The 25,118-nt window shown below is 50.0% G+C and overlaps 1 protein-coding gene and 1 long non-coding RNA gene across 3 annotated transcripts in view; one reads left to right on the top strand and one right to left on the bottom strand.

Moving 5' to 3' along the window:
- LOC125758205 (uncharacterized) overlaps positions 1-6,134 on the top strand; it is a 70,311-nt gene extending 64,177 nt beyond the window's left edge. The window contains exons 2-3 of the long non-coding RNA XR_007415970.1: positions 5,229-5,396; positions 5,901-6,134. This is a non-coding gene — a long non-coding RNA (uncharacterized LOC125758205). The remainder of the gene's footprint in view (positions 1-5,228; positions 5,397-5,900) is intronic.
- LOC119390647 (gastrula zinc finger protein XlCGF57.1) overlaps positions 1-25,118 on the bottom strand; it is a 389,923-nt gene that overhangs the window by 345,415 nt on the left and 19,390 nt on the right. Inside the window, exons 4-5 of one of the 2 annotated variants that reach the window (XM_037658255.2) lie at positions 22,715-22,846; positions 20,437-22,638 (exon numbers count right to left, since the gene is read on the bottom strand). The exons of the other annotated variant lie outside the window; for it this stretch is intronic. Of the exons in view, the coding sequence (XP_037514183.1) occupies positions 21,071-22,638; positions 22,715-22,846 (1,700 nt within the window). The 3' untranslated portion in view covers positions 20,437-21,070. Of the gene's footprint in view, positions 1-20,436; positions 22,639-22,714; positions 22,847-25,118 lie in introns of those variants that run through there. 2 annotated transcript variants of the gene reach the window in all.

The following is a 25,118-nucleotide window of genomic DNA, read 5'->3' as shown; positions in this document are numbered from 1 at the left end:
CAGTCTTTTCTCGGTCTCTCTCGTCGACTTCGATTTGCCAGTAGCCGGTCTTGAGGTCCATCGACGAAAAGTGCGTCGCGTTGTGAAGTCGATCCAGGGTGTCGTCTATTCGTGGGAGGGGGTACACGTCCTTCTTCGTGATTTTGTTCAGGCGTCGGTAATCCACGCAGAAGCGCAGTGTCCCGTCCTTCTTCTTCACTAATACCACGGGTGACGCCCACGGACTCTTGGACGGCTGGATGATGTTGTCGCATAGCATCTCGTCGACTTGTTTCTTTATCGCGTCGCGCTCTCGAGTAGAAACTCTGTATGGGCTCTGACGGAGTGGTCGAGAATTTTCTTGTGTTATAATGCGGTGCTTCGCAAGGGGCGTTAATCGGACCCGCGATGACGACGAGAAACAGTCCTTGTATTGCAAGAGCAGGGTTTTGAGCTGGTCTTGTTTGGCCTTCGGAAGGCTTGGGTTGACGTCAAAATCCGGTTCGGGACCTCTATTCGTCGAAGCAGGTTCGGCAGCATCGAAGAGGGCGAAAGCATCGCTGGCGGCTACACATTCGTCGATGTAGGCAACCGTCGTACCGAAGTTGAGGTGCCTATATTCGTGGCTGAAGTTTGTCAGCACTACTTTTGCTTTACCGTCACGCAGCTCGGCTATACCTCGTGCGACGCAAATTTGACGGTTCAGGAGTAGGTGCTGATCGCCCTCGATGACGCCTTCAAGGTTCGCAGGTTTTTCGGTGCCGACGGAAATAATGACGCTGGCGCGTGGCGGAATGGTCACCTGCTCTTCTATCACATTCAATGCATGGTTGCCTGGCATCGCGTGGAGCGGGAGCGCTTTGTCTGAGTTCAGTGTTATCGACTCAGACCTCAGGTCGATGACGGCGCCGTGGTCACTTAGGAAGTCCATGCCCAGTATCACATCCCTGGAGCAGTTTTGTAGAATTACAAAGCTCGCAGGATAAGTCCGGTTATTGATGGTGACTCGTGCCGTGCAGACACCAATCGGCGTTATCAGATGGCCTCCAGCGGTCCGGATCTCGGGGCCTTCCCAAGCAGTCCTAACTTTCTTCAACTGTGCTGCGAACGGCCCACTGATGACGGAATAGTCGGCTCCAGTATCGACGAGAGCGGTGACGTTGTGGCCGTCGATCAGAACGTCGAGGTCGCTAGTCCGCCGTCTTGCGTTGCGGTTACGTCGCGGCGTCGGGTCACGGCTGCGTCGGTTTGCACCGCTGCTTCCGCGTTGCGTCGTCAGGTCTGCTTCCGGTCGCAAAGTTTCGTCTTCAGGACGTCGTTCGGCGTGCGGCGGGGGCTCGGAACTTCGTCGTTGCGTCGTCGTCGACGGCGGAGGATCTTCAGCATTTCGTCGTTCAGCAACCGCACCTCCATCGGTTGCTGCCCTTAATTTTCCGGATACGGGCTAGGCGACCGGCCCCGGTTTGGGCCAGTGTACGGCCGGCGGTGCGGTGACATGTAGCGGCCGGGCGACGGCGAGCGGGAAGGTCGTCGTTCTTGCCACTGTGTTCCGGTGAGGTAGTCGTTGATGTCGCGGCCGTTCGCCTGGCTGCGGGCGCGGCGCGTTGATAGCGAATCCGCGTAGTCCCATCTGTCGGTACTGGCAGCGGCGGTACGTGTGGCCGGCCTCTCCGCAGTGGTAGCAGAGCGGGCGGTTGTCGGGGGCACGCCAGACATCGGTCTTCCTCGGGGTGTTGCGCTGGCCGACAGGTGGTCGGTAGGGCGTCGGTGGCGGCGGCGGCGTCTGGCGACGGTACTGCGGCGGTGTGGCGTCTTGGCGGGGGCGTGGAGGAGGAGCATGACGGCGGGCTGCAGCAGCATAGCTAATAGCTTGCGGCTGCGGCTCTGCTAGCTGAGGCACGCCGAGTGAATGCTGGATCTCCTGGCGCACGACGTCGGCGATGGACTCTACTTGAGGTTGCGACGGAGGTAGAATTTTTCGCAACTCCTCTTGCACGATTGCTCGAATCGTCTCACGCAGGTCGGCGGGTCCTAGGGCTTGAACGTCGGCGTAGCTTGTAGCCGAGAAGCTGCGGTTGTATTGCCGCGTTCGCATCTCAAGCGTTTTCTCGATCGTGGAAGCCTCCGATGCAAATTCAGCGACCGTCTTCGGCGGGTTCCTTATCAATCCAGCGAAGAGTTCCTGTTTGACACCCCGCATGAGGAACCTCACTTTCTTCTCTTCGGGCATACTTGGGTCGGCGTGTCGAAACAGGCGATTCATCTCTTCCGTGTAGATGGCAATATTTTCATTGGGCAGCTGCATACGGGTCTCCAGCATAGCCGCGGCCCGTTCCTTGCGGACCACGCTCGTGAACGTGCTTAGGAACGTCGTCCGAAAGAGATCCCATGTTTGTAGGGCGGATTCTCGGTTCTCGAACCACGTCCTCGCGGCGTCTTCTAGGTAGAAGTATACGTGGCGCAGCTTGTCCTCCCAGTTCCAGTTATTAAATGTTGAGACCCTTTCAAAGGTCTCGAGCCAAGTCTCGGGGTCTTCACATGGCGATCCACGGAACGTCGGCGGCTCCCTGGGTGGCTGCATCACGATCGCCGTAGGGGGCACTGCGTCAGTCATCGTCTCGGCGGTGGATGTGACGGTCTTCGGCTGCCTGGCGTTTTCGGGAAGGAGCCCGTACTCTGGTTGTAGTCCCTTCTGCCGGCGGCTGGTTCGAGGATTCGGGTTGTCCTTAGAGTCGTCTTCTTCGCGGCTTGGGCTTGGGTCAGCGCTCCGCGATGGTGTCCAGATCATGAAGCAGCACCTCCACCAGATGTCACGTGGTCGTGACGTCAACGAAGACAGCAGTCGGCGTTTGTAGAATGAAACTGTTTATTTGGCCGAACTTGTGGCCGGGAAAATGAGAACTAGAACTACAGCAATACCCGCTGTACAATGATAGCGGCGAACAGGGCGTCGTCCGTCGATCAACTGACAAGCAGTCAAGCGCGTCGGCTTTTATACAGGCGCTATCGAACTTTCCAGCGATATCGCTGGTGGCGGCGTTATCTCTCGACAAAGCTGGAACATTCTCGTGCGGCGCGCAATCTTAACAGATTGTTCCAAAACAATCGCGAAGCTTCCTACACATCACGGCGAGGCCTGCGCAGCGCGTTGCCCAGTCTTTGTGGGTGAAGCTTACACTCATGAAATATGACTCGCGGCAATATATATATATATATATATATATATATATATATATATATATATATATATATATATATATATATATAATATAATTTTTTTTGCGGTTTAAACAAAATCACCAAAAAAAAATTAGAGCGCGTGGCAGCATGGTCGCACAAATCGTCGCAACACAGAGCTATTACCTGGCAATTAGTAATAGTAGGAGGCCTAAAAAAGGAAAACAAATATATGTAAATAAAATAAAAAAGCCGTTCTGTATCAAAGATTAATCGTGGATAAGTATTGAAACACGATACAGGCGGCACCCCTAATAGCTATGACAATTAAGCATGAATTATCGTTAACTTACCTGTTAATGTAACACAATAAAAATATTTAGTGCCAATGAAAAATTGACTGAAGCGGCTCGTTGGGACGCTCATGAGAAAAACGGATCATTTAGTACAGCAGCGTTTCTCGTATCCCCTTCCTAACAACTTTAAGATGGCTTCTAAATATTTCCTTAATTATAATGCAAATTCAATTTCGCTGTTTTACTAAGCCGTAAGCAGGATGTTTGGTACTGTATAATAAGTGGGCGCCCACATAATTACATATTTGTTTCAAAAACGCCTTCGCAGAACAGTAAGCCAAAGCGAAATATAAATGTGTAAATATAAACAGTAGCAGAAATAAAGCAGACAGTTCAAAGTAAGAATAAGCAGAGGGCTTATTTTGGCAGCACGTTACAAGAGACATTGCCGTGACCAGACCGGAAAAAAACAGTTCAGAGCCCTAGGCGATGTACGGGATGCAAAAGGACAACTAAGAAAGCACTTGTGCTAACAATCAAGCTATGATTTCAAAAACTCTATGAATAAAGATAGCAGGAAGATAATATTAACAAAATAATTGTTAGGGTTTAACGTCCCAAAACTACGATACGATTATGGGGGACACCGCAGTGGAGGGCACCGGAAATTTCGACCACCTGGAGTTCTTTAACGTGCACCTAAATCGAAGAACACGGGCCTCAAGTATTTTCGCCTCCGTCGAAAATGCGACCGCCGCGGCCGCGATTCGATCGACAGCAGGAAGAAAAAGATAGGTACACGAACATATCTTCTGTTAGATAAGCGCTTCATCTATTAGATCTAGCATCGGTACTAGTGGTGCTATAGTTAGGGTCTTATTTGCACATAAGTCCATCACATGAAAGTCGAACTTACATCCACAAGATCCTTCGAATCACTTATGCGTTAAAGCCACGAGACGCAAAGCAACCCTATGCTTCAGATTTCGTAACGAAGCACTACGCAGGAGAGCGGCATCAGAATTCGCGCGAGAATCGCCGCACGCATTGTGGTACGCGGCGCTGGACAGTGCATAAGGGTAAGTGTTATGGCACTGGCACAAGTAAAAAGAAAAACAAATCGAGAAAACGAAAGGCATGTGAGCTAAGCATAGACGTTCGCGCACTAATTCTGTCCAGACTACGCGAGCGCGGTCATGTTCCTCTGCTCCACCAAAACGGACGCGCACACCTCATCGCCCGCCCTCACCTGTGGACTCTGGCGGACAAATAAAATTGTCGCTGCGCTTAGTTTTATTCAGGCGGTTTAGTGGCAACAGTACCAGCTTGAGAAGCGGAGTTGAGCCGGCGATTATTCTTTCCTGTAGGAGTATCTTGTTTCTTAAGATACACGATACATTATTGAATGTATCGGAAATACAGATACAGATAGTCGTCTTGCGAGACGTATCGCGATACAGATACAAGATACCCTAAGAGTATCTGAGATAGTATCTAAGATACATGTATCTTCGATACTGCCCAGCACTGACTGCAGTGGGCACAAGAGAAGGGACGCTCTCCTGAGTGCTTGCGATGTGTTAGGCCGCTTTTCCGCGCAAAGGATGCATTGCAGTGGACACATGAGAAGGGACGCTTTCCTGCGTGAGTGCGCATGTGCTCATCAAGGTAGGCTATCATTGAAAACGATGCATTGCAGTGGACACAGGGGAAATGACGCTCTCCTGTGTGCAAGCAGATGTGCTATCCTTTGTGCACGCGCATGTGTAACATGAGGTGGTTTTTCTGCGAGAAGGACGCACTGCAATGACTGCAGGAGAAGGGACGCTCTCTTGTGTGCACGTGGATGTGTCTGACGAGGTGGTTTTTCTGCAAGAATGATGCACTACAGTGGACACAAATGAAGGGACGCTCTCCTGTGTGAGTGCGCATGTGCTTATCAAGGTAGCTTTTCACTGAAAAAGATGCATTGCAGTGAACACAGGAGAAGGGGCGCTCTCCCGTGTGCATGCGGATGTGTCTGATAAGGTTGCTTTTCTGCAAGAAGGATGCATTGCAGTGATCGCAGGAGAACAGACGCTCTCCTGCGTGACTGCGCATGTGCTCAAAGAGGTAGCTTTTGATCACAAACGATGCACTGCAATGGGCACAGGAGAAGGGACGCTCTTCTGAGTGCTTGCGGTTGTGTTTGGCGAGGCCGCTTTTCCGCGCAAAGGATGCATTGCAGTGGACACATGAGAAGGGACGCTCTCCTGTGTGAGTGCGCATATGCTCAACAAGGTAGTTTTTCATTGAAAAAGATGCATTGCAGCGGACACAGGAGAACGGACGCTCTCCTGTGTGCAAGCGGATATGTTTGACGAGGTTGTTTTTCTGCAAGAAGGATGCACTACAGTGGACACAGATGAAGGGACGCTCTCCTGTGTGAATGCGCATGTGTTCAACAAGGCTGTTTTTCATCACAAACGATGCATTGCAGTGGGCACAGGAAAAGGGACGCTCTCTTGTGTGCGTCCGCATGTGCTGATTTAGTTGGCTTTTCGTCACAAACGATGCATTGCAGTGGACACAGGAAAAGGGGCGCTCTCCTGTGTGAGTTCGCACATGAACCACCAGCTTCGAGTTATGAATGAACGCAGCTGGGCACAAGTGACACTGTAAGGGGCGTTCGCCCTTGTGTTTCTGAAGGTGTCTGCTCATAGTTGACTTGTCCAGGGTCACATAGGTGCACTGCTGGCAGGAATGCAGTCGACCTCGTACAGAGGCCAATGAAGAGGACTGCTTCAGGGACGCAAAAGACAAGGAACCTGCAAAGCCATCGAGAGCACACAAAGGCTATGCAAATTATGTGTCATACACTATGTCGAACTAGACTGCAGCAGCTGGCAATACACAATGTTGCTTTACATGCAAGCGACGTAGATGTGTCTCACCCAAACGAAAGCTACTGTTATGGCAACGGTAGACCAACCACCCAGCACATTTCACTAAAGTTGGCATCTTGCTGTACATGAATGCTTTGCTCTATACTTTCAAACACCAGGTGCCAAAAAATAGAATCTGATTTAGATGTCATTGTGATACAACGTTGAAAAAGACAAAATTTTTTTAATATGCACCAATAAACACTAAGCCATTAAACTACTGTACTTTATTTGTACAGAAGTATCCATAGAACACTGCACCACGAAAGAGAACCACGTCTTATTTCAAAGCATGAGGAAGTTAATATGAAGCAAACTGGAAAATATTGCCGCGTGTCTTATTTTTCATGAGTCCTTGCACATCGCGCCGCGGCGATTATTTTAGAACGTTCCGTTAAGATTGTGCGCCGCATGCGAATGTTCCAGCTATGTCGAGAGATAACGCCACCACCAGCAATATCGCTGGAAAGTTCGATAGTGCCTGTATAAAAGCCAACGCGCTTGACCGCTTGTCGGTTGATCGACGGACGCCGCTTTGTTCGCCGCAATCCGTGCTCATTGTGCATCGCTTGTAAAGTGACCATTTCATTTCTTGACACAAGTTCGCCAAATAAAAGACTCGTTCCTATCAAGCTGACTTCTGCCTTCGTCCACATCATGACCACGTGACATCTGGTGGAGATGCTGCTTCGCTCATGTTCCGGATGCCCCCGTCAGGCCGTGAACCCAGTCTGGGCCGCAACCAAGACATCGACGCCTACCCCGACAGCGCGCAAGCCGCAGGAAACAAGGACGACCTCCAGAATACGAGCCTTTACCCGACAAGACCAGGAAAACCCCGACCATGACCACCACAACAGCGACAATGAGAGCAACCATGCCACCTGCACCCGTGCTGCTAAAGCGCCCAAAGGAACCACCGACCTTTCACGGATCATCTGCTGAACACCCCGAAAGTTGGCTGAAGAAGTACGACCGCGTCGCCGTTTTTAACGAATGGACCGATGAAGACAAGTTGCGACACGTCTACTTCGCCTTGGAGGACTCTGCCCGAACTTGGTTCGAGAAGCAACAGCGAACCCTCACGACGTGGGACATTTTTCGCACAAGATTCCTTGCCACATTCACCGGTGTCATCCGTAAGGAGAGGGCCGAAGCCCTGCTGGAAACCCGTGTGTAGCTTCCAAACGAGAACGTGGTACTTTACGCGGAAGAGAGGAGCCAACTGTTCCGCCACGCTGACCCTAACATGTCCGAGGAGAATAAAGTTCGCCTCCTCATGAGAGGAGTCAAGCAGGAGCTATTCTGCTTGACTCCTATGAGAGGAGTCAAGCAGGAGCTCTGGTCTGATGAGAAACCACCCAAGACCATGCAGGAATTCGTGGCAGAAGCGACCACCATCGAAAAAACGCTTGAAATGCGAAACCGCCAGTACAATCGGCTATTGAATTATGACGGTCCAGCTGCTCATTCCCTCGGCTCCGACGATCTGCGCGAAATGATACGAGCGATCGTGCGGGAGGAACTGCGCAAGCTGTTACCTTCACCACAGCCTCATGTGACCTCCATTGAATACATCGTCAGAGAGGAAATTCAGCCCTCGCTGGTAATCCCTGAACCAGCCCCACCGCAGCCTCAAGCCATAAGCTACGCAGCTGCAGCCCGCCGTACCGCTCCTTCTCCCCGCCCTCATCAAGACGCTGCACCACCGCAGTACCGTCGCCCGACACCCCCGCCACAGTTCCGCCGCCAAACGCCGCCGACACCACCACCGACGCCCTACCATCAGCCTGCAGGCCAGCACTACGCGCCGAGAAAAACCGACGTTTGGCGCGCCCCAGACAACCGCCCCCTCTGCTACCACTGCGGGGAAGCCGGCCACACGTACCGCCGCTGCCAGTACCGACAGATGGGGCTATGTGGTTTCGCCGTCGACGCGCCGTGTCCACAGCAGGGTGAGAGACGACGCGACGTCGCCGACTACCTCAAAGGAGCTCAGTGGACGGCGCGGCAGCCTTCCCGATCACCGTCGCCCGGCCGCTACAGCTCGCCGCACCGCCAGCAGCACAACAGCCCCTCCCGGGGTCAGTCGCCTAGCTCCCACCCGGAAAACTAAGGGCAGCAACCGATGGAGGTGCAGTTGAACTTGCTGAACGACGAAATGCTGAAGATCCTCCGACGTCGACGCCGCGACGAAGTCCCGAGCCCCCGCCGCACGCCAAACGACGTCCTGAAGACGAAACTTTGCGACCGGAAGAAGACCTGACGACGCAACGCGGAAGCAGCGGTGCAAACCGACGTAGCCGTGACCCGACGCCGCGACGTAACAGCAACGCAAGACGGCGGACTAGCGACCTCGACGTACTATTCGACGGACACAACCTTACCGCTCTCGTCGACACTGGGGCCAACTATACCGTCGTCGGTGGGTCATTCGCCGCGAAGTTGAAGAAAGTTAAGACTGCTTGGGAAATACCTGAAATCCGCACAGCTGGAGGTCATTTGATAACGCCGGCTAGAGTCTGCACAGCAAGAGTCACCATCAGTGACCGAACTTATCCTGCGAGCTTTCTTATCCTGCAGCACTGTTCCAGGGAGTGATACTTGGGATGGACTTCCTAAGTGAACACGGTGCCGTAATAGACCTGAGATCTGAGTCCATAATGCCATCCTCAGAAGAAGCTCTGCCACTCCCCACGACGCCAAGAAACCACGCCTTAAGTGTGCTCGACGAGTAGGTCACCATACCATCTCTCTCCAGCGTCATTATTTCCGTCAGCACCAAAAGAGCCACCGACTTGGAAGGCGTCATCGAGGGTAACCAGCACCTCTTGTTCAATCAAGACGTTAGCGTCGCAAGAGGAATAGCCGAGCTTCGTGGAGGAAAGACAAAGGTGATGCTCGCGAATTTCAGCTACGAATACAAGCACGTGAACAAGGGTATGACAGTCGCCTTCATTGAAAAAATTGTGGAAGCCAGCAATGCCTTCACCCTCACAGATTTAACCGAAGCTTTCGCGAAAACGCCAGGGCCGGAACCTGCTTTTGACGTCAACCCAAGCCTTCCCCAGAGCAAGCAAGAACAGATCAAATCCTTGCTCCAACGATACAAGGACTATATATACTTCTCGTCGTCATCACGAATTCGACAAAGCCCTGTGGCGAGACACCGATTTATAACGGAGGAAAGTGTGAGGCCCCCTCCGTCAGAGCCCCTACAGAGTTTTGACTCGAGAGCGCGACGCGATAAAGAAACAAGTCGACGAAATGCTACGCGACATCATCCAGCCGTCCAAGAGTCCGTGGGCGTCACCCGTGGTGTAAGTGAGGAAGAACGGGGCACTGCGCTTCTGCGTTGATTACCGGCGCTTGAACAAAATCACGAAGAAGGACGTGTACCCCCTCCCACGGATAGACGACACCGTGGATCGACTTCACAACGCGACGTACTTTTCGTCGATGGACCTCAAGACCGGCTATTGGCAGATCGAAGTAGACGAAAGAGACCGAGAAAAGACCGCTTTTATAACACCCGATGGCCTCTTTGAGTTCAAAGTCATGCCTTTCGGTCTTTGCTCGGCACCTGCGATGTTCCAGCGCGTCATGGACACCGTGCTGGCCGGATTGAAGTGGCAGACGTGTTTTGTGTACTTGGAGGACGTCGTCGTGTTTTCGTCGACCTTTGACGAGCATCTCCGGCGGCTTGAGGCAGTATTTCAAACAATCAAGACCTCTGCGCTGACCCTGAAGCCAGAAAAGTGCCGATTCGCGTACGACGAGCTCTTGTTTCTGGGTCATGTGATCAGCAAGTCTGGAGTGCGCCCAGACCCGCGGAAAACAGCTGCCATCGCCGGCTTCGCGCAACCCACCGACAAGAAAGCCGTGCGCCGATTTCTCGGCCTATGCGCCTATTACAGACGCTTCGTCAAAGACGTTTCACGGATCGCCGAACCACTGGCGCTTCTCACGAAGACTAATGTAGAATTCAGGTGGGAAACGGTACATGTGCAAGCATTTCAAGAACTTAAACGACGCCTCCAGACGCCACCCATACTTGCGCATTTCGACGATTGCGCCGATACGGAAATACACACCGACGCAAGCAGCGTAGGACTCGGTGCCGTCCTTGTGCAAAAGACTGACGGGCTTGAAAGGGTTATCAATTATGCAAGCCGGTCACTATCCAAGGCAGAAGCCAACTATTCCACAACAGAAAAGGAATGCCTTGCCATCATCTGGGCTACGTCAAAGTTTCGCCCCTACCTCTATGACAGGCCCTTCAATGTTGTCACTGACCATCACGCCTTATGTTGGCTACCTAACTTGAAGGATCCTTCAGGTCGTCTCGCACGATGGAGTCTGAGGCTTCAAGAATTCGACATTACCGTCGTGGACAAGTCCGGACGAAAACACTCTGACGCCGACTGCCTGCCTCGTGCCCCCGTCGACGCGCCGCCGCAGGACGACGATGATGACTGCTTCCTCGGAAATATAAGTGCCGACGACTTCGCCGAAAGGCAACGAGCCGACGCGGAGCTGGGGGGCCTTATGGAGTACCTCGAGTGCAAGACCACCGTTGTTCCGAAGGTATTCAAACGAGGACTGCCGTCGCTTTTCTTACGGAACGGCGTTCTCCTGAAGAACTTCTCGCCACTTCGAACCGACTACCCTTCTTGTTGTGCCCTCATCATTGCGACCAGGATTCCTCCAGGCCCTACACGACGACCCGACGGCTGGACACTTCGGTGTTTCCCGCACGCTCGCCAGAATACAGGAAAAATACTACTGGCCACACCTTGCTGCCGACGTCGCCCATTACGTTAAGAGTTGCCGAGATTGCCAGCGACAGAAGACACCGCCGACTAGGCCAGCGGGACTTCTGCAGCCAATCGAACCACCTCACCGGCCGTTCCAGCAAATCGGGATGGACCTACTGGGGCCGTTCCCGACGTCGACTACCGGCAACAAGTGGATCGTCGTAGCAACTGACTACCTCACCCGCTACGCCGAGACAAAGGTCTTGCCCAAAGGCAGTGCCGCCGAAGTAGCCAAGTTCTTCGCGGAGAACATCGTCTTATTTCGTCATGGCACCCCAGAGGTCCTCAACACAGACAGAGGTACCGGCTTTACTGCAGACCTAACTCAGGCGATCTTGAAATACAGCGGGACGAGCCACCGCCGCACCACCGCCTACCACCCGCAGACCAATGGCCTCACCATCGCCGACATGCTGGCCATTTACGTCGACGTTGAGCACAAGACGTGGGACGCCGTCCTTCCGTACGTGACCTTCGCTTACAACACGGCCGTCCAAGAAACGACGCAGATGACGCCGTACAAGTTGGTCTACGGAAGGAGCCCGGCGACGAAGCTCGACGCCATGCTACCCAACGTCACCGACGAAGAATATCTCGACGCCGCCGCTTACTTACAACGTGCCGAAGAAGCTCGACAGCTCGCCTGCCTGCGCATCGAGACTCAGCAGCACGCCGACAGCCGTCGCTACAATCTTCGACGACACTTCGTGGAGTACCAGACCAGCGACCGTGTCTGGGTCTGGACGCCAATACGACGACGCGGACTGAGCGAGAAGCTTCTTCGACGATACTTCGGACCGTACAGGGTACTTCGACGTCTCGGCGCACTCGACTACGAGGTTGTCCCCGACGGCATCACGAACTCTCAGAGGCGCCGAGCTCGACCCGAGGTCGTGCATGTGGTGCGCCTTAAACCGTACTATGCTCGTTAACGCACCTGAGGACTCTAATGTTAGCTTGCTTTGTTAGTTTTTTTTAGTAGCACGCGTTTCGCCACCTTTCTTGCAAAAACCAGTCGCTCCTGTCCCCGCACCCGCCTTTCGACTGCGCTGTCTCCGCACGTTCAGGCACCCTGCACGCGCTGTTCTCTGCTCGCAGTGCACGTGCAGCTTCACGTGTCGCTTGCTCTGAAGGTTTAGAAAGATCCCAGAGATGAAAAAAAAAACGTTTTAACGGTGGGAATCTTACCAGAGGACCGTTGATCGACCACCTTTTCGGGACCGAGCAGGTCGTCAAGGGCGATGCTGTTTGTGCGAGCGCTACGTGCGTGCCGATGCTGAACGGGCACATTTCTTTGACATGAATAGGGAGGTGACTGCGCGAGTTCTGTAATTATGTTACCGGTAAAACGCACATTCGTTGCGGCAGTCGTGTCTACTCGGAGCTGTCAGCAAACATCTAGCACGCTTTCGCGTGCGTTTTCTATTGATAACTTTTCAATTGCTTGGATGCCAAGTTTGTCGTGCGGCTTTAAATTTATTATGAGATCAGGATCCTAGGCATGACTATCGAGTCAAACGGTGCGAACGCCACGGCAGTCACTAAGATCATTCGCCAAACAGCCAATACATCGCGTCTCCTCAAACGCGTGACAAACAGGAGACAGGGCATGAAGGAGGATAGTCTCATTCGCCTCGTTCACTCCTTCGTCATCTGCCACATCACATATGTCGCCGCTTTCCACAATTGGTATAAGGCAGAAAAGGAAAAACTCAATATCATCATCCGCAGTGCCCACAAACTTGCCCTAGGACTGCCGACCAACACAAGCACAGACCTTTTACTTCAATTAGGTGTGCACAATACTCTCGACGAACTGATTGAGGCCCAACGCCGTTCACACCCAGAGAGGCTCACACTTACTGAAACTGGCAGGCACATATTGGATAAACTCGGCATCAACTATCATCGACAGCACGGGGATAAGCACTCAATCCCAGGGAGCCTTGGAGCCTGTTTACACATCGACCCAATTCCCAAGTACATGCATCCCGAATTTAACAAGGAACGGCGCAAGGCACGGGCAACGTCCCTTATGAAAGCTTATGGAGAAACAAACGGCGTCAGCTTTGTGGACGCGGCTGAATACCAGGGCGGACATCGCTTCGTGGCGATAACTACCACTGGCGGAACGCTACGTCATGCAGCCAGCGTCATCTCTCCAAATGCCGAAACTGCCGAGGAGATCGCCATAGCATTAGCTATGCTTAATTCGAACTGTCATACAATTGTAAGCGACTCTCGCACAGCCATCAGCAACTATGCCAAAGGAAGAGTCTCCCCTCAAGCACTCCGCATTCTACACCAAACGACACGTACACACGAAAACCAAGTTACTCTCGTCTGGTTCCCAGCGCACGCAGGCGACGTCCACCCGCATCTCACCAACCTCAACGAGGTAGCACACTCCGCTGCACGAGGTCTAGTCAACCGTGCCGGAGGCCGCATAGGTGAGGGCGTTGACCGCGATCGTCTCACCAGTTATAACGACCTTACGAAGTCATTTTACCTTTCCCGAAGAATCTTCCCTCCACCTAACCACAAGTTATGCCGAGCTCAGGCCACTACCTTACGTCTGCTACAAACAAACTCCTACCCGTCACTTTCCCGATATCACAAGACTTACCCCGACATATACACTACGAACATTTGTAAGATATTCAAGACACAGGTAGCATCGCTCCCTCACATGCTGTGGGAATGTCCCGTCCAGTACCAGAATGTTACTACCGAGACCCTCTCGTCGAGATGGTGCGCTGCTCTGCGCAGCTCCCACCTCGACGATCAGCTATGGGCCATCCAGCAAGCCCGCGAGGCGGCAAAGAGGCAAGACCTCGACGTCCCCACGTGGGAGGCCTAGGCCAAGGCACTTAAATTGCTGGTTGATAATAAAGTTTATTCCTCCTCCTCCTCAGTGTGAAGAGCATAAATTTACATCTGCCCTGTTGAGTCACTGGCTGCATCGCAATGCGCAGTTTTCAGTTTCGTGGGAGTTTCACTTTTGCCGAGGTTTGCATCAAATGATAACAACGTCGGATCGCAAGTTTAATGTCACCTTGGATTTTTTTAGAGCTCCCTTTGACAGCATAATAATATACGCAAACAAAAAATAAATAAATATATTTCATGCTCACTTCGACCATGCATGTTTCTTGCAGAGGCGTGTTTCATTTCGAATAATATCGACGCCTGATCACGCACCGTGTTCGCCTATTCCTATTCGAATGTCGCTTTGGTTGTTTCGACAGCTCGCTTGGTCAGCATCATACTATACAGGGGCGTAGCCAAGGGGGGGAGGGGGGTTGGGGGGTTCAAACCCTCCCCGAAAATTTTCAATTTTGCTTGCATATATGTACACGCACACATACAAACGCACGCACGAACATACACAAAGTATGGTTGGACCCTCCCTCCCCTCCGAAAAATATTTCTGGCTACGCCCCTGATACTATACAATACCCACTGGGATCGCGCATGTTTATGATTATGCCGAGATTTGTGCCCAATGATAAGCACATCTGAATTCGCGAAGCCATCGAAAATTTAATTGCCACCTTGGTTCTTTTCTCAGCTCGTTTCCAAAGCGGCAACTGTATATTGCCCGCGGCTCACGCGCATGCAAGGCTTTTTTATTACGTGCCGAACGCATGACATTAATACGAGGCACGCCATGGTGGATTAATTCGGATAAATTTCGGCCACCTGGGTTTCTTTAACGTGTACGTAAATCTAAGTACGCCGGTGTTACTGCATTTCGCTCCCATCGAAATGCAGCTGCCGTATGCGTGAATCGAACCCATGACCACGATTTTAGCAGCGCAACACTTCAGCCTGCTAAGCGTGTCGCATGCAAGGCCAATATAAACGCTCAGTGCAAACATGTAGCTGAATTCTGTTTACAGGGAGCCGCGACAGGAAATGTACCGCCATCAGCTGAATTAAACACTTACTACTCACGGTACATTATTTAAACTGTGGTGTAATAAGCCCAAATGCTCCGCTGCTGTAACATTACAAATGGTTGACTCGGAAAGGCAGCGCGCAATCTCGAAACGTACAGCGGCTGTCTATTTGTTGTAACTTCGGTTCACAAACGCACTTCCCTTTCAAATGAGCACGATCATCGCGTTTCTCCCCGTTAATAGTTCGTAATACTGTGTACGACAAAAATTGCGTCAAGGTGACAAGACCGCGAAAGCATCGCGGCGAACTGCCCATAATCCACTCTTGACGCCTCTGCTCCTCGCACTGCTTGCATTGGAAATGGTAGAACATGACAGGAAGTTTCTCTTCGTCATTTTTAAACTTTTGCGTGCCTGCTTTCGAGTACGACGAAGGAACGGCACCCATAGCGTGAAAAATGCGAGATAAAAGCCCCGGGGAGCACGTTCTCCGCGCGCGCAATGGGAAAACCTAAAGCCCCTCCATCGCGTCTACTGCCGCTTTTTAGGGGCGAAGCTCCTTAAGGCGGCACCCGTTCGTCCCTCGTAGTCGTAGTCGTAGTAGTCGTAGTGCGTAACCAGTCTTACGCTTTGACCTCCAAGGTGGTGCCGGTGGGAGATTTTTCCTGTGCGTTGTTGAACAATAAAAAATTCGCAGCGTGCGCGTTAACTAAAAGCCGAATTCTTCTGTCTCTCATTCCCCATTAGCAGCCATTGGCATGTTCCAGTAGGAAACGTTAGTAGAAGTAGAAGTGTAAGTGTTAGCTAAAAGCCGACTTCTTCTGTCTCTCATTCCCATTAGCAGCCATTGTTTACCTCCAAGGTAGTGCCTGGTGAGATTTCTCCTGTGCGTGATTAAACAATAAAAATTTTGTTCAAAACGCCGTTGATTGATGAAATAAACCAACGAAAGACGCCAGATGTTTTGTAAAAGCAAAACGAAAGAACGCCAGATGTTTCTAAAGCAAAACGAAAAGACGCCAGCTGCTTAACGAAAGACGCCAGATGTTTTCTAAAGCAATGGTTTTCTAAACAATGAAAATTCACAGCGTACATGTAAAATTAAAGTGAGCTGGAAGTCGTCATAACTCATCGAACCTTTAGTAAACCGCGCCCGATCTCACGTCCGTGATGATGTACTGGGCAGAATTCACGGAAGATTCACGGTTTACCGATGAACCTCCGCAGCTTCGCCCACTCATCATCATTCACTCCGTGGATATGCTGTGATTATTTTTTAAGTACCGCCATCTATTGTTCGACGACGACGCCCACTTCCGGTTCCGGAGCTTCCGGAAGGAAGTTCTTGAGCCACTTCCTTCCGCTTTTTCCTTCCGCTTTTTCCTTCCATCTTGTTTCTGCGCACGCATGTGCACACGCGAGAAAGCTCATATTTGCTTCTCCGTTTCGCAAGTGTTGTTTTGAGCTTCGTCGTAAACTGCCTGCCGCCGAGCGAGTTTTCGCTCGGTGTTTCTGCGTCGCGAGGGCATGGGCGAGCATGGGGCAGGTGCATCAACCGGAAAAGCTGCAGAAACATCATGGCGGCACTTCGGCTCCCGCTAGGCGGGGAACCGGTGTAAAGGGAGAGAGGGCGGACGAGTTGGCGCTACTTAACCTAGCCGGCGGAAAACGCATGGAGGGGCTTTAGGAAAACCAAGCAAGTGCGACCCGTCCGAGCTACCGGAGCTTTCCCCTCTCTCCGCTGGGGCGGCGGACGGCGCTGCGCAAACTTGAGCGTTGGAGTAGGGTCCCTAGTTGGAGGCCTATTTTAGAACATGGAGGAAGGAAATGTTTTAGAACGTTCCGTTAAGATTGTGCGCCGCACGCGAATGTTCCAGCTTTGTCGAGAGATAACGCCGCCACCAGCAATATCGCTAGAAAGTTCGATAGCGCCTGTATAAAAGCCAACGCGTTGTCCGCTTGTCCGTTGATCGACGGACGCCGCTCTGTTCGCCGCAATCCATGCTCATTGTGCATCGCTTGTAAAGTGACTACTTCGTTTCTTGGCACAAGTTCGGCAAATAAAAGACTCGTTCCTATCCCGCTGACTTCTGCCTTCGTCCACGTCACGACCACGTGACAATATGCAGTTAAAAAAAAAAGATTTCAAGGGTCAGAATGCAGTCACAGTTTTTGGTTGTCAGAACTACCAGCATATTTATGTGCATTACACAACTAACTGCTGTGGTCTTGCATGCCAAAACAACATAATTATGAGGCACGTGGTAGTGGGGGAATCTGGATTAATTTTGACCACCCGGGGTTTTTGAATGTGCATCTAAATTTAGGCACAAGGGTTTGTTTGCATTTCGCCCCCACTGAAATGCAGCCACCGTGACCGGAAATCGAACCCGCACTTTCAAGCTTAGCAGCGCGACATCCTGCGTACTAGCTACCACGGCATGTATTTGCATTATGCAATGAACTGTTTCTCTATATTACTATATTTCGTCAAAATCTACGAAAAAGTCTCAGCTCCACTCACAGAACTGTGGCGCACCTGTCATTTACCTGTGAAAGACAATTGTTCTAGCTAGTTTCCGCTTAAACTGTCAGTGCCTTCTCTCGGCTAACATATATACTGCACATATTAGGCGTTGAAGGAGCACTGACCTCAAATTTATGCGTGAAAATATTTTTGCATCCACGAGTATTTGTCGATCATCTTGTAGCAATTCAGGACTGAAAGTGCAATAGAGGGGTGAATAGCTATCTGTTATATTGTACGACGAATATTGTGCACGATTCAAAACAATTGGTAAGCCTGCCAATATTTAACGCTGGCTGTGCTGCCTAGCGGTCACCTCCAGACTGAGCCCCAGCTGATCACGTGGCCACAGAAAGAAGTTACATGAGGTTCAGCTGATACTTCCTCTGCTAGGCGCAGATGTGTAGTCAAGTTGTCACCAGTATCGCTGTCATCGCCATGGACAGCATCAACAAGTGATGAAGACAACATTCCTGAACTGGAAATCGCCGTGATTTCCGACGTCGTGAATTATATTCGCTTTGACCCTTTGCAAAACAGCTATTCGGAAATGGACGCTGTTCAAAGCAGCAATGAGGAGGTGCCTGGGGACGTGTGCTTGGGCCATACTCGCTGGTATGACTCAATTAGCTATGTTAAGGAACTTTGGTGTGTATGGCGTTCCAGTAGATGCAAAGGGGTTCAGGAATACTTGGTTACAGGATGATGATATTTCTTTGTTCGTTTTTGCCGAGTGTCCATGACTAAAAAGATAAGTTTAGCGAGCCACCGCATTCAGAATTATGCCGCTGCCCTGAATTCACACCGGCAGAGAAGAATAATAAATTACGTTTTTACAATAACAATTCTCTCGTTGCCATGTTCTTCTTTGCGTCGGCAGATGGACCCACTTCTCCAACTTCTCACATTTATGGCTACGGTAATTTGGTATTAACACTATCGCAAAGAAGTCTGTGGACAAATAACATTCTCTACTAACGCTATCTGGTAGTTACCTGTTGACGATGATATTCATCTATACCCTACTCCACTTTGATAGCTTGTGGCCGTGCTGGCACGTACCGTACATGTAATGAAATAAGACACTCTTTCAGCTTTCTTGCGCTTCGTAGAACACGACTGCAGTTCACAGCTGTTCCCCAAAACGCTGAATGACAAAACCATTACAAATCATTTGAAGCGGCATGACGAAGATAGGCATCAGGAGTTTTGGGAGCCACTGGGAGCCAGAATGTTTCCAGGCGTCGGCGACAAGAACACTCGGATCGTTGACGTCAGCACTACTAGCGCATCGTCACTCAGGATGGTATAAGCCACACCGAACAAGTCACAGTAATGTCGATGTTGCAGGGTGCTGAACGCCCCTTGAGCCTTTGTACTCTGTTTGCCCTCGAAATAAAATAGCTTCCAGGTGATGGAAGCCATTCAAATTGGGTAGAAAATATGTATGCATACCGAGCAATTGAATCACACATCTTCAGCTTGAAATTTTATGTCAAGTGCTCCTTTAAAGGTTCATTGTCAGTACCTGAAACATTACATTTGGCTAAGCAGCGGTGTCAGAACCCCTGATGAAATTTACCAGGATGTTCAAGCTTCCAGCCTGAAACCAGTGACACAAGCATGTGTGTGTATGGGAAAGTCAACTATTTGAAACACTTTAGCAATGCTTGACGTCATGAAAATTACTCTGCGCTATATGATGGAGTATTTATGAGAATTCCCTCTGGGAAGGACAGCGATGGCTGTGGGCAGAGTTGAAATTTTTCTTAGGCAGTAACTGAGTATAGCAGCTTACACATTTCCCACTAATGCCACTATGCTATTTGAGCAAAATCAACAGATGATGTTTCAGTCACTTATACAACCACACACGAGTGGATATTCCACTTTATCACTACAATACAGAACTCATTATACTCAGTGAATATGATCACCATAGTCTTAAAGTTTTCATCTACCCGGAGGAGGCGGGGGCCGTACATGGTCTCCAGCTTTGTCTTACCGTATTGTATGTTTGTGTGTCTGTGTGAATATACAGGGCGTTTCAGTTAAGAATAAGAAGCACCAAGTATTAAAAAATTAAACATAGGCACTACGCATCTCCAATTAGTGCAGCATTGTTCTGAGCCATATAGAGCATGTCGGAATATTTTTTCCAATACACCAAGCTCAGCAGTTAACAAAGATTGCGTAATGAATTTTTTTAAATAGTAACTCTAGAGAAAAATCTTTTAATCCAAAAGTTGTAGCGCTTGCTCAAAAACAGAGTTTTTGAATCTATGTTAACTCCCCTGCTTAATTTATTTTCCAGCCTTCTTTTAAAGCGCGAGAATTTTAAGGAGCACTACGTGACTGCCACCTAACATGCACCGCTTTTAGTGACCTCAAATGTAAGTTGAACAAATTATCAAAGGCTGCTCCCGTGCACGAATATATATATATATATATATATATATATATATATATATATATATATATATATATATATATTGTAGTGGAGCAGATGCACGACCGAGTATGCGCCTGTGGAGGAGGACGAGAAACGACCTGCGTTCTGTTTGCGCGAGAGCCTGTGCCGCCTTTTGCCAGCCTTGCACTGTGTCAGCGTACGGTCCCTTTTCGTCGCGACTTCATTACACCAATGAACCTCATCACAATACACACACACACACACACACACACACACACACACACACACACACACACACACACACACACACACATATATATATGTCCTCGTGAGACCCGAGTTACGAATTTTTTCATATTTATAAAGAAAACGCATCATTTTGGACAAATGAGCCCACCTCATCACGGTGAAAATGTTTTATTGATGTACAACGCTTGGTTCGCTCACAAAAGCATGTGCAATATATTGCACACTGGGACTCTATGAAAAAAACACTATATTCAGGAATTACAAGGAACGAACAAGAAAATGTTCACTAGCGGCTTACAAAGGGTTTCGGCTCTTCAAAAAACTGTTTTAACCCATATATGCCCAGTGTCCTACATATAGGACCCTTCTTAGTAGCACTCTAACATCGCTATTTCTTTAGCAGATGACTAGCGCCTCCTACAGCACATCAAGCAAACCTTATTCTCAATGTGTGCAAGCCTAGATATTGCTAGCTTTTCATGCTGCCACGTGCCGACCGCTTTCACCGGGCAAACGAGTGCTTCGTATGAAATACGTCATGGAGAGGAAGAAGGGCAATGTCGGTGTGCACGTGAACTGTTTTAAGGCTTACCACACCCGAACACACCACCCCTAATGCCCAGTGTATGTATAGGACGGCTTGAAAAACAGTGTTGTGTTTACCTGGCAGTAAATAAAGAACCTGTGCTTTCTTTTGAGGCTAGAAGTATAGTACTTTTTTTGAAAAAAATATTTGTTTTGTCACTTTTTCAGAGTTTGGGCATATATGGGTTAAGCAGTTTCATACTATTTATGAAACTGCTTATAACAGTTTCGTGAAGCAGTGATACAAAGAAAAACGTCGCAGTGAGTGCAACGGAACTTCGTGCGTTCGGTACACCCGGGGTTACGGCACCTAGATGCTGACTTCTGTGACGAAAGCTCAGGCATGTGTCTTGCTCCCGCTGTACGAAAAGGGACAGGAGGCAGTGGTGTTCGCTTGTTCACAGGGCGCTTTACGGGCAGCTCGTCATCGTCGTCTACTTTGGATTCTGCTCTCAGTAGATGATGTGCCAGTAGCAGCTTGAAATCCAGTTGGCTGAGTATGTTCTTTCTTGGAACTTGCAGGAGTTCGCAGTCATCTTTGTACTGTAGCCATGCGTTCACTACAGCCACATCGGCAAGGAAAGAAAGCGCACGTACAGTCCAGCGTGTTGTCCTCGCCTTGCTTGGGTAGAGGCTGACCATTCTATCACAGAGGTCTGCCCCTCGCATGTTTTTGTTGTACTCTTCTACAATGGCAGGGCGAGGCACGTCCTTGTAGACCCCCTCCTTCTTGCACCATCTCTTGCATTCTCCTACTGGGTCCTTGCCAATATGAGAAGATGCATATGTGATGGGCTTGTTGTCTACCCACTTGACGAGGCAAATGCCGTCAGCCACATTGACCGTCTGGCAAAAAGATCCCTGGCCTTTCTTCACCAATGCTTTGTCGTCCAAGAGCTTGCAGTCTTTTGGCACCCGATTTTTCATTATTATGCCAGTAGCACGCAGGCCTTGGCTTGATAGGTGCCGAAGCAGTGGTACAGCTGTAAAGAATCGATCAAAATACAAAGCACTGCCTCTTGGCATGGATTTCGCCAATCGAAGCACGGCACAGGCACCCACACCCAGTTCCGATGTGTTGGTGGCAAGCGCAGACTTTCCCCGGTAAATTTCAAAGTCCAGGACCATTCCGCTTGGGCTTGAGAGCACAAAATTCTTCAGCCCTGTTGGATGCGGTTTACCGGGAACGTACTGCTTCAGTGTTGTTCTGCCGGTGAATGGAATTATTCGTTCATCGATGCTCGCCGATGGGCTTCTCGGGAGCTGGAGGCAAGCCGTCCTTATCATTTCTATGAACGGTCTCAACCTCCATAGCCGGTCGGCTTTCTTCTCCGCATCGCTGATGTGTAAGTCGTTGACAACTTTTATGTTTCTTCGCAATAAGAAGAAGCGGTCGCGAGTGATCACATCGGCAATTGCGGCAACTCGCGTTTGCCTGGCCCAGTAGAGGTGGATTTGTGGATACCCCAGGCAACTCATTAGGAATGTTGCCCCAATGAAATGCTTCATTTCAGCAGCGCTGGTGTTCAACGAAGCACCTTTTCTTTGGTGGTATCCCGCCTCTGTCATTTCATGAAAGGTTCGGTAGATATCCTCTGGAAAATACTGCTTGAAATAATCCGGAGCAGTCCAGTTTGTATGGGAATCCGGATTAGTGTCAGGGGTAAGTGGAGCAGCAGGGAGGGAAGAAACAAACTTAGCATGCCTCCACGGTGGCAATTTTCCCACGCTTGTAGCTGGCTTGCTGTCAGACTCTTCGTCAGAGTCGTCTAAAGAAGACAACAAAATCATTGTTATACCCACATCTTGTATTAATTTTGTAAATGCTTCTGTTAAGAAATTCACCTGAAGATGAAAGATCAGGTAGTGGTTCTTGTAGTGTTGTTTCAGTCAGCTCATCATCAGACAAGTCGAGATCAGACGTGTCCTGCGACGCAATGGCCTCCAAAACAGCGTCAGCTTTTCTCAGACTCAACCCTGGCACGGACCAAAGAAAGCCGAAATTAGAAATGCTGCTGAGGAGTAGTATCCTTTTAGAAGAAAATTTGCATCAGTATAACATTTACGCACGTTGTAGTGCACATACGGTGAAAAGAAAAAAAAAACACTTCCTTTGTATAAATGTCAACAGCCAACCTAGATGCAAGCGAGCGCACGGCGAGCGCGTGCCAAAGAAAAGCGCGTGCTCGCACCAGCCGCACTCAGTCCCGGTGTGCAATACAATGCACACAAAACAATTCACCGAAGTCATAGACAGGTTATGCATTTGCCTCCAGAGCAAGTGTGCTCAAAATGATCCGTGGACATTTCTGAATCATTCTGTGGTGTCATGCGAAGCCTGTGTGACATCATGCTGATAGCGCGGTGCTCACTGCCTTATAAGTGCTGTGAGCCAGGCGCTCAGTGTTCTTTCTGGCTCAGCACTCATGCACTAATAATCCGTTTATACTGTTCGCCACTCATGGCCACTCTGGCTCTGCCTCATCCCTCGCGACTACAACAGACTGGCGACGAGATGGGACAAGAATTACACTGGGCTGCAAGACACCATTAACGACGGTCCCGGAGCGTGCTGCGAGGAGCCTGGCAGGATGGCCACGATGGGAAGGTTCGATCAGTTCACTGAGGATGGTGATGATTTCCAGTTCTACGTGGAGTGGTTCAACCACTTCCTGAAGGCTTCCCAGGTGAGCGACAACCTGAAGGTGTCAGTATTCATAACGGCAATAGGTAAGAAAGCCTACAAAACCCTGAAAACATTGCTGGAACCAGAAAAGCCGGAAAACAAGACGTACGAAAAGTTGGTGCAGACCCTGCAAGAGCCGTACGTGCCCAAAACCTCTGTAATCGCCGAACGGTTCAAATTTAATCGGCGTTTTCAGCATGACGACGAAACAGTGGCAGCTTTCGCGGTAGAGCTGAAGCGGTTGGTGACGTCCTGCGACTTCGAGGCGTTTTTAGATGAGGCTCTTCGCGACAGTTTTGTGGCAGGATTTTGTGACAAAGAAACGCAAGCAGAGCTGCTAAAGAACCGCAAGTTGACATTTAGAAATGCCTGCGATATTGCAAGAAGTATCAAGTTGGCCCGCAAGGAACCGTCAGCACTATTCACCGCAAACTAGATAGTGGAAAACGCCCACTGCGCTGGAGAGAAGAAGCTTTGGCGATAATGGCTGATACAAGGGCGACTAAATCACTGCCCTGTTTCTGATGCGGCTCAGAGCATGAAGCATCTATCTGCAGTTTTCGGAAGTATCGTCGGTTGTGTACACGTGTCGTGCACTTAGCGAAGATGTGCAAGGACAAAAGTAGAGACTTTGCAAACATGATAGATGAAGACAGTGACGCGGGTGAACTCCACAATATTTATTCCTGTGAAGGGCGCACCGGGCTTTACGAAATTTGTCTGAAGCTAGAACAGAAAAGTGTCCATATGCAGATTGACACAGGGGCGTCTGTATCGACTGCACCAGAGTCACTGTACAGGAAGTACTGGCCCAGCCTACCCAAAGAGCCATGCACTCTTAAGCTAAAAACTTACGGAGGCACTCCGCTGACAGTAGTTGGGAAGCTCACCATTTCGGTCGAGCACATTGGTCAGCACAAGCAACTTCCCCTAGTTGTCGTGAAAACAAACGAGGGTACCAACACTATTGAGACTGGCGTCGGCACTTAAGTTAGACTGGGCTAGTGTACACAGGGTTTGCTTGGACAAAGTGGCGTTGTTGCTTGAAAAATATGCTAAGATTTTTTAGCATACCTTGGGCCTAATCAAGTACAGTGCCACTAAATTAGTGCTTAAAGAGGGCAGCACGCCCGCTTTTTGTAAAGTGTGGCTGGTACCATTTTCGGTTAAGGAAGCAGTGTCTTTGGAACTGCAGAATCTCGTGAAAACAGGAGTGTTAGTACCAGTTCAGCGGAGTGAATGGATGACGTCACTAGTAGCTGTACCTAAAGCAAACAACCAGGTCAGGGTGTGTGGGGATTTCAAGGTGACACTAAATCCATGCCTCAGAACTGATCATTATCCCTTCCCGTGATGGAGGATCTATTTGTAAAAATTGCCGGTTGCAAATATTTCACTGTGTTGGATTTATCTACTGCCTACGAGCAGCTGGAATTGCAGTCGCTAGTCGTGAAAAGTACACATTTGGGGTTATTCAAGTACACGCGCTTACCCTATGGCATCACGAGTGCACTTTCGATTTTTCAGGCAGTCATGGATGATGCATTGAAAGGACTTGATCGA

The sequence above is a fragment of the Rhipicephalus sanguineus genome, chromosome 4, assembly GCF_013339695.2.
Source record: "Rhipicephalus sanguineus isolate Rsan-2018 chromosome 4, BIME_Rsan_1.4, whole genome shotgun sequence".
Classification (NCBI taxonomy): domain Eukaryota; kingdom Metazoa; phylum Arthropoda; class Arachnida; order Ixodida; family Ixodidae; genus Rhipicephalus; species Rhipicephalus sanguineus.
Note: the sequence above shows the minus strand (reverse complement) of the source record. Positions and strands in the feature narration are given on the sequence as shown.